This window comes from Melanotaenia boesemani, chromosome 21, assembly GCF_017639745.1.
Source record: "Melanotaenia boesemani isolate fMelBoe1 chromosome 21, fMelBoe1.pri, whole genome shotgun sequence".
NCBI lineage: Eukaryota > Metazoa > Chordata > Actinopteri > Atheriniformes > Melanotaeniidae > Melanotaenia > Melanotaenia boesemani.
In genome coordinates this window covers 1,407,501-1,425,179 of record NC_055702.1, presented here as the reverse complement: position 1 = coordinate 1,425,179, position 17,679 = coordinate 1,407,501, and the positions used below count along the sequence as shown (strand labels likewise).

Below are 17,679 nucleotides of genomic sequence, written 5' to 3'. Positions count from 1 at the left end.
GAAAAGTTAGTAAGTTTTTAAATAATGAAAGTTGTTTTTATCAGAGATGAAGGCTCAGACAGGTGAAGACGAGGGGACGCTGCGATCTTTTCCTCTCAATGAAGAAGTTTTCTCCTTAGTTGTAAAATCAGCAGTAAATTTACTGTAAATGACACCAGATTTACTGATTCACATCAAATTTCTCCCTCCGTAAAAACTGCTGAAAGGCACAACACTAAAATCTCTGTTCACACCTTCCAGGAGTTACCTTCCCCCTGAACCCGCCATAAATCCAACAGTAGTTTCACAACAAAACCACTTCTGTCGCAGCTGAATTATGTCAGTAAATCAAACCAAAGTTCCACCGTTTTATTTTACAGAAAACTAAATATCTTCAGCTTTTAGATTGATGGTGTGGATCCAGAACAAATCTGAGAGGCTGAGAGATTATTAACACGCTTCAAGAAAAGGAAAAACAAAAAGACCCAGAATAAATGTTCGTTTCTGCTTCAGTTTCTTTTCCTTGTTGATTAGAGCTGGATAGGTTTAATGGCCTGAACATCCATCATTAAACAGCAGCGTGAACCTTGTTTTCGCTCAGAGAAAAACAGACTGAAAAACTCAGTAAAAGATGTAGAAACAAACCTCGTGTTCTTCTGTCAGACAATGCAGGGCAACGAGTGCATCTTCGAGGCCGTGGAACAGCAAGACCTGGACACGGTGCAGATCCTCCTCTACCAGTTCTCAGCGGAAGAACTGGACCTTAACACCCCCAACAGCCAGGGCCTCACGCCACTGGACATCGCCATCATGACCAACAACACGCCCATCGCCAAGCTGCTGCTGAAGGCCGGTGGGAAGGAGAGTCCGCACTGTGAGTCCAGACCTGTTCATGATTTTATTCTTCAGATATGACTTTAAAAAGACCTGAAGACCCAAGTTCAGAAAACATCAGACAGGTCATATATCAGTCATGTAGTGATTAAACTCCAAGTTTCCCCAGCTGGTTGACGATTTATAAAATGGCTACATCGCAAACATCAAGTCCAAATATTCACAGCAGTGGTTGAAGCCGTCTGCAGGATTTTCTTTGTAGTTTGGCTTCTCTCACAGCAGGAAGACAAACGTCAAGCAGAGACCTACTCACTGCCCGCCAGTTACCAGATCGTAGGTCAGATCATAAGCCAGATCGTAGGTCAGATCATAAGCCAGATCGTAGGTCAGATCATAAGTCAGATCGTAGGTCAGATCATAAGCCAGATCGTAGGTCAGATCATAAGTCAGATCGTAGGTCAGATCATAAGCCAGATCATAGGTCAGATCGTAGGCCAGATCATAAGTCAGATCGTAGTTCAGATCATAAGCCAGATCGTAGGTCAGATCATAAGTCAGATCGTAGTTCAGATCATAAGTCAGATCGTAGGTCAGATCATAAGCCAGATCGTAGGTCAGATCATAAGCCAGATCGTAGGTCAGATCATAAGCCAGATCGTAGGTCAGATCATAAGTCAGATCGTAGGTCAGATCATAAGCCAGATCATAGGTCAGATCGTAGGCCAGATCATAAGTCAGATCGTAGTTCAGATCATAAGCCAGATCGTAGGTCAGATCATAAGCCAGATCGTAGGTCAGATCATAAGCCAGATTGTAGGTCAGATCGTAGGCCAGATCATAAGTCAGATCGTAGGTCAGATCATAAGCCAGATCGTAGGTCAGATCATAAGCCAGATCATAAGTCAGATCGTAGGTCAGATCATAAGCCAGATCGTAGGTCAGATCATAAGCCAGATCGTAGGTCAGATCATAAGCCAGATCGTAGGTCAGATCATAAGTCAGATCGTAGGTCAGATCATAAGCCAGATCATAGGTCAGATCGTAGGCCAGATCATAAGTCAGATCGTAGTTCAGATCATAAGCCAGATCGTAGGTCAGATCATAAGTCAGATCGTAGTTCAGATCATAAGTCAGATCGTAGGTCAGATCATAAGCCAGATCGTAGGTCAGATCATAAGCCAGATCGTAGGTCAGATCATAAGCCAGATCGTAGGTCAGATCATAAGTCAGATCGTAGGTCAGATCATAAGCCAGATCTTAGGTCAGATCGTAGGCCAGATCATAAGTCAGATCGTAGTTCAGATCATAAGCCAGATCGTAGGTCAGATCATAAGCCAGATCGTAGGTCAGATCATAAGCCAGATTGTAGGTCAGATCGTAGGCCAGATCATAAGTCAGATCGTAGGTCAGATCATAAGCCAGATCGTAGGTCAGATCATAAGCCAGATCATAAGTCAGATCGTAGGTCAGATCATAAGCCAGATCGTAGGTCAGATCATAAGCCAGATTGTAGGTCAGATCGTAGGTCAGATCATAAGTCAGATCGTAGGTCAGATCATAAGTTAGATCATAAGTCAGATCGTAGGTCAGATCATAAGTCAGATCGTAGGTCAGATCATAGGTTAGATCATAAGCCAGATCATAGGTCAGATCATAGGTCAAATCGTAGGTCAGATTGTAGGTCATGATGATGGTTGGAACCAGGTTTAGGATAAAACCAGGTTTAAGATGGAACCAGGTTTAGGATAGAACCAGGTTTAGGATGGAACCAGGTTTAGGATAAAACCAGGTTTAGGTTGGAACCAGGTTTAGGATGGAACCAGGTTCAGGATAGAACCAGGTTTAGGATGGAACCAGGTTTAGGATAGAACCAGGTTTAGGTTGGAAGCAGGTTTAGGATGGAACCAGGTTTAGGACAGAACCAGGTTTAGGTTGGAACCAGGTGTAGGATAAAACCAGGTTTAGGATAGAACCAGGTTTAGGATGGAACCAGGTTTAGGTTGGAACCAGGTTTAAATTAGTGTCCCAGAAGTACTTAATGTCCTCACACACATAGAGAAACTTGAGCAGAGTGTTTGTGTCTGGGTCTGCTTCACTCAGGTGGTTCTTACCTTTCTGCTGTCGGCCCACCGTCTGAAACAGACGTCTCTTCAGAGCGAGGACCCCGTACGAGGCCTCCCGCTGAACAGCTTTAACAGCGTTTGTCTTTTAATGGTTTAACTTTTCCAATGATGCATGTAACGTCGGGGCAATTACAGCTAAGTGATTTATTGTGCTGCGGGGCCGTGGGGGCCGTGGGGGCCGTGAAGGTTTTCCATGTAGCGGGCTGAACTCCGGGCAGCAGTACAATCCCATCCCTGTAAACAAACAGAGAGCCGTTTTCCCTCCAGGGGCCGGTCGCTCTGTTTATGTCATTCCTCAAGTGCCAAGTAAATCAGTCAGCCGGGGCCGACGGCACTGTGTGTGTGTGTGTGTGTGTGTGTGTGTGTGTGTGTGTGTGTGTGTGTGTGTGTGTGTGTGTGTGTTAACATGTCTGCCACATGATGGCTGAGTTTCACATCAACGGCTGCTCCAGCAAACACGAAACTATAAAGAGACAATCTGGAAGTGGACAGAGCGTCTCAGACCTGTAGTTTACCAAGAGGAGCTTCGTGGGTAGAAAGAGACGAAGCTGCTCGATACAGAAGTATTTTTATTTTTATATGTTTGTTTAGGAATTACATATTAATGCTGGACCTGACGTAAGGAACATACGAAGGGAGAGAGTGAAGAGAAAGGAAATAAAGATACTAAAGACAGAACATAAAGACAACTTAAACAAGAAAACCAGACAATCAATCTTCTAAACCAGCAGAGAAACATCCAACAGCCTCTAAACAAAGCAGACAATCATCAGGAGAACCTGCAGGAAGACAAGCACGAATAACAGCACCAGGAGGGGAAAACGTAAATGTAGATGCTGCTGATTAAAGAGCAAAATACTGAATAATGAATGAATTCTGTTTGATGAAAGGTGTGTGTAGGAAGTCCACCACGGGGTCGACCCGGCACCACCCAGAAGGTGATGGAGCATGGGCCCCAGGGAACCAGCTCAGATGTGTTTTACTTTTCCAAAAAAAGCTGCTCATTTTCAAATGAAAAGAAAGTTTACATAAACCAGTTTTATTCATTTCTTAACAAAGACATTAGAGGTGTAAGAATTCACTGATTTACATCAATACATCCATCTAGTGATCAACAATCTTTTTTTCTTTCTAACCTGACCAGCATGGTGGTGGCAGCATGATGGTCTGGCTGTGCTGAGCTAATTTACTCTTCTGGATGTGGGGCTTCCCTTGACCCTTAAATGTTCTTTATTCTTATTTTAAAATGTGTTTCTGCTTCTAACCGCTGGACCGGAGAAACAGGAGGACAAAGGTGGCTAGAGGAGAAATAGGGAGAGAAAAGATAGAAAAAAGAGAACAAAACAAAAAGTAGAAAGCAAACCAGAACTTCAACCAGAGCTAAACAGAGAAGCTAAACAGCTGCTGCATCTGGAAAGAACCAGGAAACACCCTAAAGGCTTCTAGAGACCAGCAGACCGTCTATAGAGGAAAAACTGTAAAAACCACAAACAACAACGAGCACACCAGCAGCTGGGATATATGTGTGTGTGTGTGTGTGTGTGTGTGTGTGTGTGTGTAGAGCTGACCTGATCATGTCAATATAACCATGGCAGACCGAGAGGGCCCCAGGCCCCAGGCCCCGGGCAACCAGCAGCCACCACAGAGACGAGAACCAAGACAGAAGGTTGCAGGAACGGCCATGCGTCCCAGTCCCCCAGCTGGGCCTCCCAGAGACCACAAGGCCCCCAAATCCCCCACCCAGACCCAGACCAGCCCCCACCCCATTCCACATCTCCAAACCTGTGGCAAAAACAGATGATGGTGGTGAGGAGGATAATGATGATGATGATGATGATGAGAATGGTGATGGTGAAGATGATGATGATGAGAAAGAGAATGGAGATGGTGGTAAAGATGATCTTGAAGATGATGATGATGATGGTGGTGGCAATGATGATGATTGTAATGACACAGATGATGATAGTAACGATGATGATGCTGATGATGACGATTAATATGATGATGGTAAATGATGAAGAAAAGAAGACAAACTGAAAAAATTGTTGCACCAATCGGGAAGCAAGGCAAGGCAAGGCAGTTTATTTGTATAGCACATTTCATGTACAGGACCATTCAAAGTGCTTTACATAAAACAAAGATATTACAGATATTTAGAATAGTAAAAGGCATCAACACATAATCACAATAAAATAATAAATTACATTAAAATGATTAAAAGCAAGATAAGTTAAAAAAAAAAGTTACCGTGCAGATTTCATGCATAGGCGCATGAGAAAAGAAATGTTTTTAACCTGGATGTAAAAATGTCTACATTTGGGGAAAGTTTAATCTCCACTGGCAGTTTGTTCCATTTGTTTGCAGCATAACAGCTAAATGCTGCTTCTCCATGTTTAGTCTGGACTCTGGTCTGGTCTCTGGTCTGGACTAGTTGACCAGAGTCTTTGGATCTAAGAGCTCTGCTAGGTTTATATTCTCTGAACATGTCACAGATGTATTCTGGGCCTAAACCATTCTGGGATTTGTAAACAAGCAGAAGGGTTTAAAATCTATTCTGTGACTGACTGGAAGCCAGTGTAAAGATTTCAAAACTGGTGTGATGTGTTCAGATCTCTTAGTCCTGGTTAAAACTCTAGCAGCAGCGTTCTGGATGAGCTGCAGATGTTTAATGCTCTTTTTAGGAAGTCCTGTTAAAAGACCATTACAGTAATCCAGTCTACTGGAGATGAATGCATGGATGAGTTTCTCTTGGTCTTTCTGGGAAACTAAACTTGTAATTCTGTTGATGTTTCTGAGCTGGTAAAAAGCTTCTTAGTGAAGCTTTGATGTGGCTGCTGAAAGTCAGATCTGAGTCTATCAACACTCCCAGGTTACGAACTTGGTTGGTAATTTTAAGAGCCCGAGTCTCCAGGTGTTTGCCAATGCTGACCCTCTTGTCTTTGCTACCAAACAGAATAATCTCAGTTTTGTCTTCATTTAATTGTAGAAAATTCTCCCTCATCCAGGTGTTTATTTGCTCCAGACACTGACACAATAAGTCTATTGGGCTGCAGTCGTCTGGTGACAGAGACACATAAAGTTGTGTATCATCTGCATAACTTTGATAACTAATGCTATAGTTCTGTAATATTTTACCCAAAGGGAGCATATACAAGTTGAACAGAAGAGGTCCAAGGACTGACCCCTGGGGGACTCCACAAGTCATGGCCACTCGCTCGGATTCATAGCTGCCGATCGTAACAAAATAACTCCGGCCTTCTAAATAGGACCTGAACCAGTTAAGAACCGCTCCAGAAAGTCCAACCCAGTTTTCCAGCCTATGCAACAGGATTCTGTGATCTACAGTATCAAACGCAGCACTGAGATCCAACAGAACCAGGACTGATACTTGACCAGAATCGGTATTCAACCTAATGTCTTTTACCACTTTGACCAGAGCTGTTTCAGGGCTGTGATGAGGTCGGAAGCCGGACTGAAATTTATCAAGATTTCCACTTTCATTTAAAAAGTCATGAAGCTGGTGAAATACAACTTTCTCAATAATCTTGGAAATAAAAGAGGTTAGAGACGGTCTATAGTTGTTCATTATAGAGGCATCTAGAGTCCTTTTCTTTAGGAGGCTTAATAGCAGCTATCTTTAGTGACTTGGGAAAAATGCCTGATGCCAGTGAGCTGTTAACTATCAGTAGGAGACCACTTTCTACTGAGGTAAAAACTGGTTTTAAAAAGTCTGATGGTATCATGTCCAGAGTGCATGTTGTTGATTTCAAATGCCAAACTGTTTCTTGTAGGACTTTTAAATTCACCATTTTAAATTGCGACATGACAGCAGAATTGTTTCCTGGTTTTAGGCACAGACTAATTTTCTTGTTTGACTGTGTGGAATTAATATTTTGCCTAATTGTTTTAATTTATTGGCTAAAAAAGTTTGCAAATTGGTTGCATTTCTCAGTGGAAAGGAGCTCAGGGCAAAGCAGGAGATGAAGCTCCAAACTGCAGAAACATCAGCATCAGCTGATGCGGAGGCTGACGCTGACGTCATCAGCTCCGTCGTCTCCCGGTTGCAGACGCAGCAACCAAATTCCTTCACGGTAATCACAGGGGACTTGAATCATGCTAGCATGGACAGAACACTGACTGACTTCACTCAGTATGTGGACTGCTCCACTCGGGACAATAAAACTCTGGACCTACTGTATGCAAACGCACAGGGAGCATACAGTGCAACCGCCCTTCCCCCCCCTCGGCAGGTCAGATCACAACCTTGTTCTGCTTTCACCAAAGTATGTGCCTGTTGTCCGGAGGCAGCCTGTGCCCACAAGGAGAGTGAGGAGGTGGACACAGGAGGCTGAGGAGGCCCTGCAGGACTGCTTTGACTGCACAGACTGGGATGCACTCTTCCCGCCTCATGGGGAGGACATCAACGGTATGACGGACAGCATCACGGAATACATCAAATTCTGTGAGGACACTGTCATGTCCTCCAGGACTGTTAGATGCTTCCCAAACAACAAGCCGTGGATCACTAGCGACCTGAAGACCCTACCCAACAAGAAGAAGAGAGCCTTCTGGTCTGGAGACAGGGAGGAGCTCAGGAGGGTGCAGCACCAACTGAGGGACAAGTTGAGGGAGTGTAAGGACTCTTACAAGAGGAAGCTGGAGGCCAAACTCCAGAAGAACAACATGAGGGAGGTGTGGTCTGGAATGAAGGAGATCACAGGATGTGGGGGGAGAGGCAGACTGACTGATGGTAACAGGGAGAGAGCTAACGAGCTTAACACCTTTTTCAACAGGTTTAGCTCTCAGACTGCCCCTGTCTCCTCTGCCCCTACCCCAGCCATCCCACACCTCCCCCCTCTTCCAACTGCTCCACTGCTCCCCCCTCCCCCCCCTACAGTGAGCCCACTGGATCAGACTGGACTTCAACCCATAACACCTCCCCCCGCCCCAACCCCTTCCCCTGGCTTGACTGTAACAGCCTGGCAGGTGAGGAGACAGCTGGAGAGACTGAACAGACACAAGGCTGCTGGCCCGGACGGTATCAGCCCCAGGATACTGAGGACCTGTGGACGGATTTGTGGAGTGGGCGGGTAAGAATCACCTGCTGCTTAATGTGGACAAGACCAAAGAGATGGTGTTAGACTTCAGGAAGAAGGGATCAGCTCCACAGCCCCTCTGCATCCTGGGTAGTGATGTGGACACGGTTGAGGAATATAAATACCTGGGAGTGACTATCGATAACAGACTGAGTTGGAAGACCAACAGCACAGCTGTGTACAAGAAGGCCTGCAGCAGACTCTACTTCCTGAGGAAGCTGCGGTCGTTCAACGTGTGCAGCAAGATGCTGGAAATCTTTTACCAGTCTGTGGTGGCCGGTGCCCTGTTTTCATCTGTGGTCTGCTGGGGGGGCAGCATTGCAGCCAGTGACACCAACAGACTGAACAAACTGATCAGGAAGGCTGGCTCTGTCATTGGCTGCAGACAGGACACTTTAGAAGCAGTGGTGGAGAGGAGGACACTGAACAAACTGTTATCTATCTTGGATAACCCGGACCACCCTCTCCACCCTGTGCTAGACAGACAGCGGAGCTCCTTTTCCAAAAGGCTCAGACAGCTTCGCTGTCTCAAGGACCGCTTCAGGAAATCTTTCCTGCCACACGCAATAAGACTGTTTAACTCATCGTCATTGTGTCAGAGATAACAATATGAGTGACTGTTGTAACTGGTGAATTTTTGCACTGACTGGATCAACCTTGCACAGTTAAACTCCTCATCTTGTGTCACTGAAAACAACCGTCAAGTATGTAACTGGTTAATTTTGCACAGACAAGACAATCTATCTATCTATCTATCTATCTATCTATCTATCTATCTATCTATCTATCTAAATGGACGGATTAATGTTAAAAGACTGTTTTAAATTTTAATTAAAGTTTTATTTTCAAATGAGTTTTTTCTTTTATTCCGATGACATGAAACCGTTTGTGAAGGTTTCTGATCCGGAGTTTTCTGTCAGCTGGAACCTGAACACGAAGCTCAAGTCAGTGATGGAGAGACAAGAAAAGGATGGAGGACGTTTCCGCCATCAGATCCTCATCCCCCTGCAGCTGTCCAAGTCCAGGTTCAGGTTCAAATCCACGTTCAGGTCCAGGTTCAGGTTCAAATCCAGGTTCAGATCAAGGTCCAGGTTCAAATCCAGGTTCAGGTTCAAATCCAGGTCCAGGTTCAGGTTCAAATCCACGTTCAGCTCCAGGTCCAGGTCCAGGTCCAGATTCAAATCCAGGTTCAGGTTGAATCAGGCTGAGCGTGTGTGTTAATCTGCTCTTTCAGTGTGTGTTAGTGTGTTTCTCTCAACATGCCTCCTCTGGCTGTGTGATAATTTATGAGGCCCCTCAGGGCTCCAGTGGGGACTGATGGAGGGTCAGACAGTGTGTGCCTGTGGCTCCACACACACACACACACAGCTGCCTGTTTATTTACAGCCATCTCCATTAGCAGAAGTTAGCAGTTAGCCAGCAGGAAACAACACCCCCAGCTTTAAATATGGCTGGTGCAATTTCCATGGCAACGGATGGATGGATGGAAGTGTGATTGTGTCAAACTGTGGAAGAAATTAAAATACAGTTTACGACACAAAAAGTTTTGTATTTTGTTAAACTTTGAACGCGTTCTACGGGAACGGTTGAACGCGGTTGAACGGGAACGGGTGAAAGCTTTCTACGGGAACGGGTGAATGCATTCTACGGGAACGGGTGAAAGCGTTCTACGGGAACGGGTGAAAGCGTTCTACGGAAACGGGTGAATGCGTTCTACGGGAACGGGTAAACGCGTTCTACGGGAACGGGTGAACGCTTTCTACGGGAACGGGTGAAAGCGTTCTACTGGAACGGGTGAACGCGTTCTACGGGAACGGGTGAAAGCGTTCTACGGGAACGGGTGAATGCGTTCTACGGGAACGGGTGAACACGTTCTACGGGAACGGGTGAAAGCGTTCTACGGGAACGGGTGAATGCGTTCTACGGGAACGGGTGAACGCGTTCTACGGGAACGGGTGAACGCTTTCTACGGGAACGGGTGAAAGCGTTCTACTGGAACGGGTGAACGCGTTCTATGGGAACGGGTGAAAGCGTTCTACGGAAACGGTTGAACGCGGTTGAACGCGTTCTACGGGAACGGGTGAAAGCTTTCTACGGGAACGGGTGAAAGCGTTCTACTGGAACGGGTGAAAGCGTTCTACGGGAACGGGTGAAAGCGTTCTACTGGAACGGTTGAACGCGTTCTATGGGAACGGGTGAAAGCGTTCTACAGGAACGGTTGAAAGCGTTCTACGGGAACGGGTGAAAGCGTTCTACGGGAACGGGTGAACGCGTTCTACGGGAACGGGTGAAAGCGTTCTACTGGAACGGGTGAAAGCTTTCTACGGGAACGGGTGAAAGCGTTCTACTGGAACGGGTGAATGCGTTCTATGGGAACGGGTGAAAGCGTTCTACGGGAACGGGTGAAAGCGTTCTACGGGAACGGGTGAACGCGTTCTACGGGAACGGGTGAAAGCGTTCTACGGGAACGGGTGAAAGCGTTCTACGGGAACGGGTGAAAGCGTTCTACGGGAACGGGTGAAAGGGTTCTACTGGAACGGGTGAAAGCTTTCTACGGGAACGGGTGAAAGCGTTCTACTGGAACGGGTGAACGCGTTCTATGGGAACGGGTGAAAGCGTTCTACGGGAACGGGTGAAAGCGTTCTACGGGAACGGGTGAACGCGTTCTACGGGAACGGGTGAATGCGTTCTACAGGAACGGGTGAACGCTTTCTACGGGAACGGGTGAAAGCGTTCTACGGAAACGGTTGAACGCGGTTGAACGCTTTCTACGGGAACGGGTGAACGCTTTCTACGGGAACGGGTGAAAGCGTTCTACTGGAACGGGTGAACGCGTTCTATGGGAACGGGTGAAAGCGTTCTACGGAAACGGTTGAACGCGGTTGAACGCGTTCTACGGGAACGGGTGAAAGCTTTCTACGGGAACGGGTGAATGCGTTCTACGGGAACGGGTGAAAGCGTTCTACGGGAACGGGTGAATGCGTTCTACGGGAACGGGTGAACGCTTTCTACGGGAACGGGTGAAAGCGTTCTACGGGAACGGTTGAACGCGGTTGAACGCGTTCTACGGGAACGGGTGAAAGCTTTCTACGGGAACGGGTGAATGCGTTCTACGGGAACGGGTGAAAGCGTTCTATGGGAACAGGTGAAAGCGTTCTACGGAAACGGTTGAACGCGGTTGAACGCGTTCTACGGGAACGGGTGAAAGCTTTCTACGGGAACGGGTGAATGCGTTCTACGGGAACGGGTGAAAGCGTTCTACTGGAACGGGTGAAAGCTTTCTACGGGAACGGGTGAAAGCGTTCTACTGGAACGGGTGAACGCGTTCTATGGGAACGGGTGAAAGCGTTCTACGGGAACGGGTGAATGCGTTCTACGGGAACGGGTGAACGCGTTCTACGGGAACGGGTGAACGCTTTCTACGGGAACGGGTGAAAGCGTTCTACGGAAACGGTTGAACGCGGTTGAACGCGTTCTACGGGAACGGGTGAACGCTTTCTACGGGAACAGGTGAAAGCGTTCTACTGGAACGGGTGAACGTGTTCTATGGGAACGGGTGAAAGCGTTCTACGGAAATGGTTGAACGCGGTTGAACGCGTTCTACGGGAACGGGTGAAAGCTTTCTACGGGAACTGGTGAATGCGTTCTACGGGAACGGGTGAAAGCGTTCTACTGGAACGGGTGAAAGCTTTCTACGGGAACGGGTGAAAGCGTTCTACTGGAACGGGTGAACGCGTTCTACGGGAACGGGTGAAAGCTTTCTACGGGAACGGGTGAAAGCGTTCTACTGGAACGGTTGAAAGCGTTCTACGGGAACGGGTGAAAGCGTTCTACGGGAACGGGTGAACGCGTTCTACGGGAACGGGTGAAAGCGTTCTACTGGAACGGGTGAAAGCTTTCTACGGGAACGGGTGAAAGCGTTCTACTGGAACGGGTGAAAGCTTTCTACGGGAACGGGTGAAAGCGTTCTACTGGAACGGGTGAATGCGTTCTATGGGAACGGGTGAAAGCGTTCTACGGGAACGGGTGAAAGCGTTCTACGGGAACGGGTGAAAGCGTTCTACGGGAACGGGTGAACGCGTTCTATGGGAACGGGTGAAAGCGTTCTACGGGAACGGGTGAACGCTTTCTACGGGAACGGGTGAAAGCGTTCTACGGAAACGGTTGAACGCGGTTGAACGCGTTCTACGGGAACGGGTGAACGCTTTCTACGGGAACGGGTGAAAGCGTTCTACTGGAACGGGTGAACGCGTTCTATGGGAACGGGTGAAAGCGTTCTACGGAAACGGTTGAACGCGGTTGAACGCGTTCTACGGGAACGGGTGAAAGCTTTCTACGGGAACGGGTGAATGCGTTCTACGGGAACGGGTGAAAGCTTTCTACGGGAACGGGTGAATGCGTTCTACGGGAACGGGTGAAAGCGTTCTACTGGAACGGGTGAAAGCGTTCTACGGAAACGGTTGAACGCGGTTGAACGCGTTCTACGGGAACGGGTGAAAGCTTTCTACGGGAACGGGTGAATGCGTTCTACGGGAACGGGTGAAAGCGTTCTACTGGAACGGGTGAAAGCGTTCTACGGGAACGGGTGAACGCTTTCTACGGGAACGGGTGAATGCGTTCTACGGGAACGGGTGAACGCTTTCTACGGGAACGGGTGAAAGCGTTCTACAGGAACGGTTGAACGCGGTTGAACGCGTTCTACGGGAACGGGTGAACGCGTTCTACGGGAACGGGTGAATGCGTTCTACGGGAACGGGTGATTCAGCGTGTGTGCCGTAATGCTTCGGCACTGGAACTATAGCCAAATGTCAAACTGAATGTGAAATGAACTGAGAGTCAGCCTGTGAGTGACTCGTTCTACAGGGTGGAAACTTTGTTTGTGTTGCAGTCGTGAGCGTGGAGAGTCGCGAGGCTCACCTGAGCTCTCTGGTGGTGGAGGCGGAGCGGCGGGCGGCCGACCTGGCGGCCCAGGCTCAGAAGGATGGCTTGTCACTGGAGGCCTGCCACAAGGACAAGCAGCTGAGGGCCTGGGAGTGGAAGACCAAGCTGTACAAACGCATGAGGATGGGCTTCCAGCAGGCGCGTGAGTCCCGTACAGCATTCTCAGGTTCACTGCTGGTGGATCTGCTAACACCTTCAGAGCAGAAGACACGTCCGTTTCATCTCCATTCGCCTTTTCCCAGAGGTTCTAAATATTTCTCCAGAAACGAGTTCATCAAAGACAGAACGTGGTTGATTGTAGTACAATGAGAAAATGATGTTCAGGGCTTTTCTCTTGTATCCCTTAGCCTTCTTGAGCACACACACCCAAACACACACATTCTTTGTGCCCCTGCTCAGGTCCCCCGGAGGCCCCGTCCATGGTTCGTCTGAGTGTGAGCAGCAGCACAACGCTGACCGTCACCTTCCAGGAGCCACAGTGTCTCAACTCCACCGTGGTGACCAAATACCGAGGTGAGCCGCTGGACAAGGTGGACCAGAGCAAAAACAGCTGCATTAAAAACAAACTTTAAAAGAAATAAATAAAAACCGCTCAAATAAAACAGATAAAATAGAAAGTTGCAGTGTGGGAATTAACAGCTGTTCTCATAAAAAAAATTAACCCTGATGTAAAACTGCTGAGTCAGCAGACCTGCAGGTTTCTGGAAGTTTGTTCCACATGTGAGGAGCATAAAGCTCAGGTCTAGGTTCAGGTCTAGGGTTTAGGTCTAGGTTCTGGTTTAGGGTCAGGTTTAGGTTCAGGTCTAGGGTCAGGTTTAGGGTTCAGGTCTAGGGTCAGGTCTAGGTTCAGGTCTAGGATCAGGTCTAGGTTCAGGTCTAGGGTCAGGTCTAGGGTTTAGGTCTAGGTTGTGGTCTAGGGTCTGGTTTAGGGTCTGGTTTAGGGTCAGGTCTAGAGTCAGGTTTAGGGTCAGGTCTAGAGTCAGGTTTAGGGTCAGGTCTAGGGTCTGGTTTAGGGTCAGGTCTAGGGTCTGGTTTAGGGTCAGGTCTAGAGTCAGGTTTAGGGTCAGGTCTAGGTTCTGGTTTAGGGTCAGGTTTAGGTTCTGGTTTAGGGTCAGGTCTAGGTTCTGGTTTAGGGTCAGGTTTAGGTTCAGGTCCAGGGTCAGGTTTAGGTTCTGGTTTAGGGTCAGGTCTAGAGTCAGGTTTAGGGTCAGGTCTAGGGTCTGGTTTAGGGTCAGGTTTAGGGTCAGGTCTAGGGTCGGGTTTAGGGTCAGGTCTAGGGTTTAGGTCTAGGGTCAGGTCTAGGGTCAGGTCTAGGTTCAGGTCTAGGGTTCAGGTCCGGGAGCATGAAAACACACTTGCTGTTGGTGTGTGGTGTGTGTTAGCCTTGGAGGAGGATGTAAATAAAGGGAGTGACTCGCTCAGAGGGCTCATGATGGTTTCAGCTTTGATTTGTAAGCTAACCCTAACGAGAGGAGCAGCTGTTCGCTGCAGGTATCAACCCAGGTGTCTGTGCTTGTGTCTGCAGTGGAGTGGAGCTGCCTGAAGGATTTCTCGCTGCTTGCTGGTGAGATGGTGTTGGATAACCTTCAGAGCCACAAATGCACCATCAGCAGCCTCTCCACGGTAACAACAGCATCCGCCTCCTCCTCTTCCTCCTCTCATCACACATTAACACTCTTTACTTCCACTTTAATGGAGTTTGTGGAGCTCTGAGCAACCGTAAACGTTCCACGCCATCTGCTGCAGACCCCCGCAGGCGGGAGCTGCGACTCTTTATGACTCCGTCTGGACATCTGGACTTATTGTCTTCCTGCAGGATGAAAATCGGACAATTAGGCGGCGTGTTTTTTATTATTATGTAATGCTCCTGAGAGCTTAAATAGAAGACTTTTCTGAGCCGCGTCAGCAGCGTTTTAAAGCTGCTTTTCATTCTGTGCTTCACCGACTGTGCTGCATCTGCTGTTTGCCCTTTAGAGCATCAGCAGCTTGAAAACATTTCGAAAAGAACACGCTGTCTGAATGGAAAGGCTGGGAGACGCTCTGTGGGCGAATAATGAGCCGAGCCAGCCAGCACACACTCAGCGTGTTGCATGTTGGCGTGTAACAGCTCTCATCTACATACTGTATGGTGTCAGGGCTCATTGTTTCTGAGCAGGCCTACGGGACTCACTGGGGGCCACAGGAGGGCCACATGAGGGGCCACATGAGGGGCCACAGGAGGACCACATGAGGGGCACATGAGGGGCCACATGAGGGGCCACAGGAGGACCACATGAGGGGCACATGAGGGGCCACATGAGGGCCACGGGGGGCCACAGGAGGGCCACATGGGTCAAGGCTACAGCCACAGTGGAAGTGAAATGGAAAACAGAAGAAAATGACAACAAAGAGGCTCAGCACGACACCCTGATACACGAGGCACATGTTTTAGTTCTATTGTTTTATTGAGATTGGAGCTGTTTAACTTTCAGCTTTATTTGTACACGTTTACAGACACAGTCCACTTCATATTTACAATCCACTAAACACAAATCCACTATATGATCCACATTAGTCCACTTCATAACTGTGTTCATATAAACCAAGTCTTAAAAATAATTACCTAGTTAAGTAAACCAACGGATTGTAGACAAGGATCAACATGCACCATAACAGAGGAGAGGGGAGCCCAGTGCATCATGGGACGTCCCCCAGCAGCCTCGGCCTCTAGCAGCAGGACTAAAGGATGGATCAGGGTCACCGAGCCAGACCTGCTGTAAGATTTATCAGGAAGGAAAGTTAGAAGATGATCTGAAGGTAGAGAGGGAGCTGGTTTCTGAAGCCAGACTGGGAGCAGGTTCCACAGAGAGGGGTCCGGTTCTGGTCCCTGAAGCCAGACTGGGAGCCGGTTCCACAGAAAGGGGTCCGGTTCTGGTCCCTGAAGCCAGACTGGGAGCTGGTTCCACAGAGAGGGGTCTGGTTGGAGGTTCTGTGTCAGATACTACTTTCAGAACCTCTAGGATCACCACTAACATGCAGTCTGATATTAATGTTAGTTTTGGTGTTCCACAGGGCTTTGGTCTCAGACTCATTCTGTTCCGTGTGTTCATGTTTTCCCTGAACGACGTTTTCTGCTGTTATGCTGTTTATTCATCTACAGCCTGATGAAAACAATCACTGGCTGAAGTCCCAGGCTCGTCTCGGGGACATAAAATCATGGATGAAAACTTGTCCAGCTGGTCTAATCCAGACTGGACTACTGCGCTGACATGTTAGCTGCAATACAGTTGGTCATCCAGTTGGGGGCAGCAGTGGCTCAGGCGGTATAGCAGGTTGTAGCATGCATGTGGAATAATGTTTCATTATTTCATTGTTAAAAACTTCCCTGAATGTGTTTCAGCTCATCCAGAACTCTGCCGGTAACTACAGGAGAGATCACATTCTTTGCTTTGGCTTCTGTTCTTTGGCTCCCAGTTTGATTTCTTCCCAATAAAGGCCTACATGGTGTCACTCGTCTAGTTCTCTACAACCTAACAAAAACAGACTGCAGGCGTACTTTCTAGCAAGTCCAGGTCCAGAGGCAGAACTTTGATTTTTCAGACCTCCTTCCTGCTTAAACCGACCTCTTTGATCGTTTACACCAAACTTAGCCAAGTCTGGGTTTGATTTCATGAATATTTTTATGTCTATTTTATTATCTTATACTCTTTATGATTCATTCTTAAGGCTCTTTTATTGTTTTTTAAACACTTTGGATTTAAATTTGCTTGAAAAAATGCTAAATAAAAACAAATATTAGTTGTTTCACGAGTTTCTCGCTGTGACATCATAGTGATCATCGAAGGAGGCTTTAATGACACCTGAAGAGTAACGTGTCTTTAACAGTTCCTGCTGGTTCTGATCCATCACTGTGGTTTCCATCTGAAGCCCAGAGTCCTGTTCTGGCCCACAGAATCCAGCTCCTGCAGCACGTCAGGCAACAGAAAACTGAACTCTGTAAGGCTTGTCTGACGCTGCCGCTTCATTAAGATGTTTGATGTTTCAGGGTCGGCTCTACTACGTTCGAGTGTCAGCGTACAACATGAAGGGCTGGGGTCCGCCCGCCTCCTCCCTCCCTCCATCTGCTGCTCCATCCAGTAAGTTCACACCTCTCTGCTCCACCCCGACGACACGACACACAGCTGCTCCACCCCGACGACACCACACACAGCTGCTCCACCCCGACGACACCACACACAGCTGCTCCACCCCGACGACACCACACACAGCTGCTCCACCCCGACGACACCACACACAGCTGCTCCACCCCGACGACACGACACACAGCTGCTCCACCCACTTTCTTCTGTTTACGCTCCATTCCTAAAACACTGCGACACAGCTGTCCGCCAGCAGAGGGCGCTGCTGCAGCCGCTCACATAACACCTTTCTGCTTCCCACAAACTAACTTCAAATGCTGTCTCATCCGAGTCCAGTCAGGCCTGATCCAGATCTGATCCAGTCCTCATCCAGAGTCCTGATCCAGATGCCTGATCCAGGCCTGATCCAGTCCTCATCCAGAGGCCTGATCCAGGCCTGATCCAGAGTCCTGATCCAGATCTGATCCAGAGTCCTCATCCAGGTCTGATCCAGAAGCCTGATCCAGTCCTCATCCAGAGTCCTGATCCAGATCTGATCCAGGGTCCTCATCCAGGTCTGATCCAGAAGCCTGATCCAGTCCTCATCCA

At 48.0% G+C, this 17,679-nt stretch overlaps 1 protein-coding gene across 2 annotated transcripts in view; it reads left to right on the top strand.

The window, feature by feature from the left end:
• The window catches only part of ankfn1 (ankyrin repeat and fibronectin type III domain containing 1), a 137,555-nt gene that overhangs the window by 87,854 nt on the left and 32,022 nt on the right, over nt 1–17,679 (top strand). For both annotated transcript variants that reach the window (XM_041973998.1, XM_041973997.1), the window contains exons 10-14: nt 643–853; nt 12,921–13,115; nt 13,373–13,486; nt 14,499–14,596; nt 16,998–17,088. In XM_041973998.1, coding sequence (XP_041829932.1) covers nt 643–853; nt 12,921–13,115; nt 13,373–13,486; nt 14,499–14,596; nt 16,998–17,088 — 709 coding nt within the window. The remainder of the gene's footprint in view (nt 1–642; nt 854–12,920; nt 13,116–13,372; nt 13,487–14,498; nt 14,597–16,997; nt 17,089–17,679) is intronic.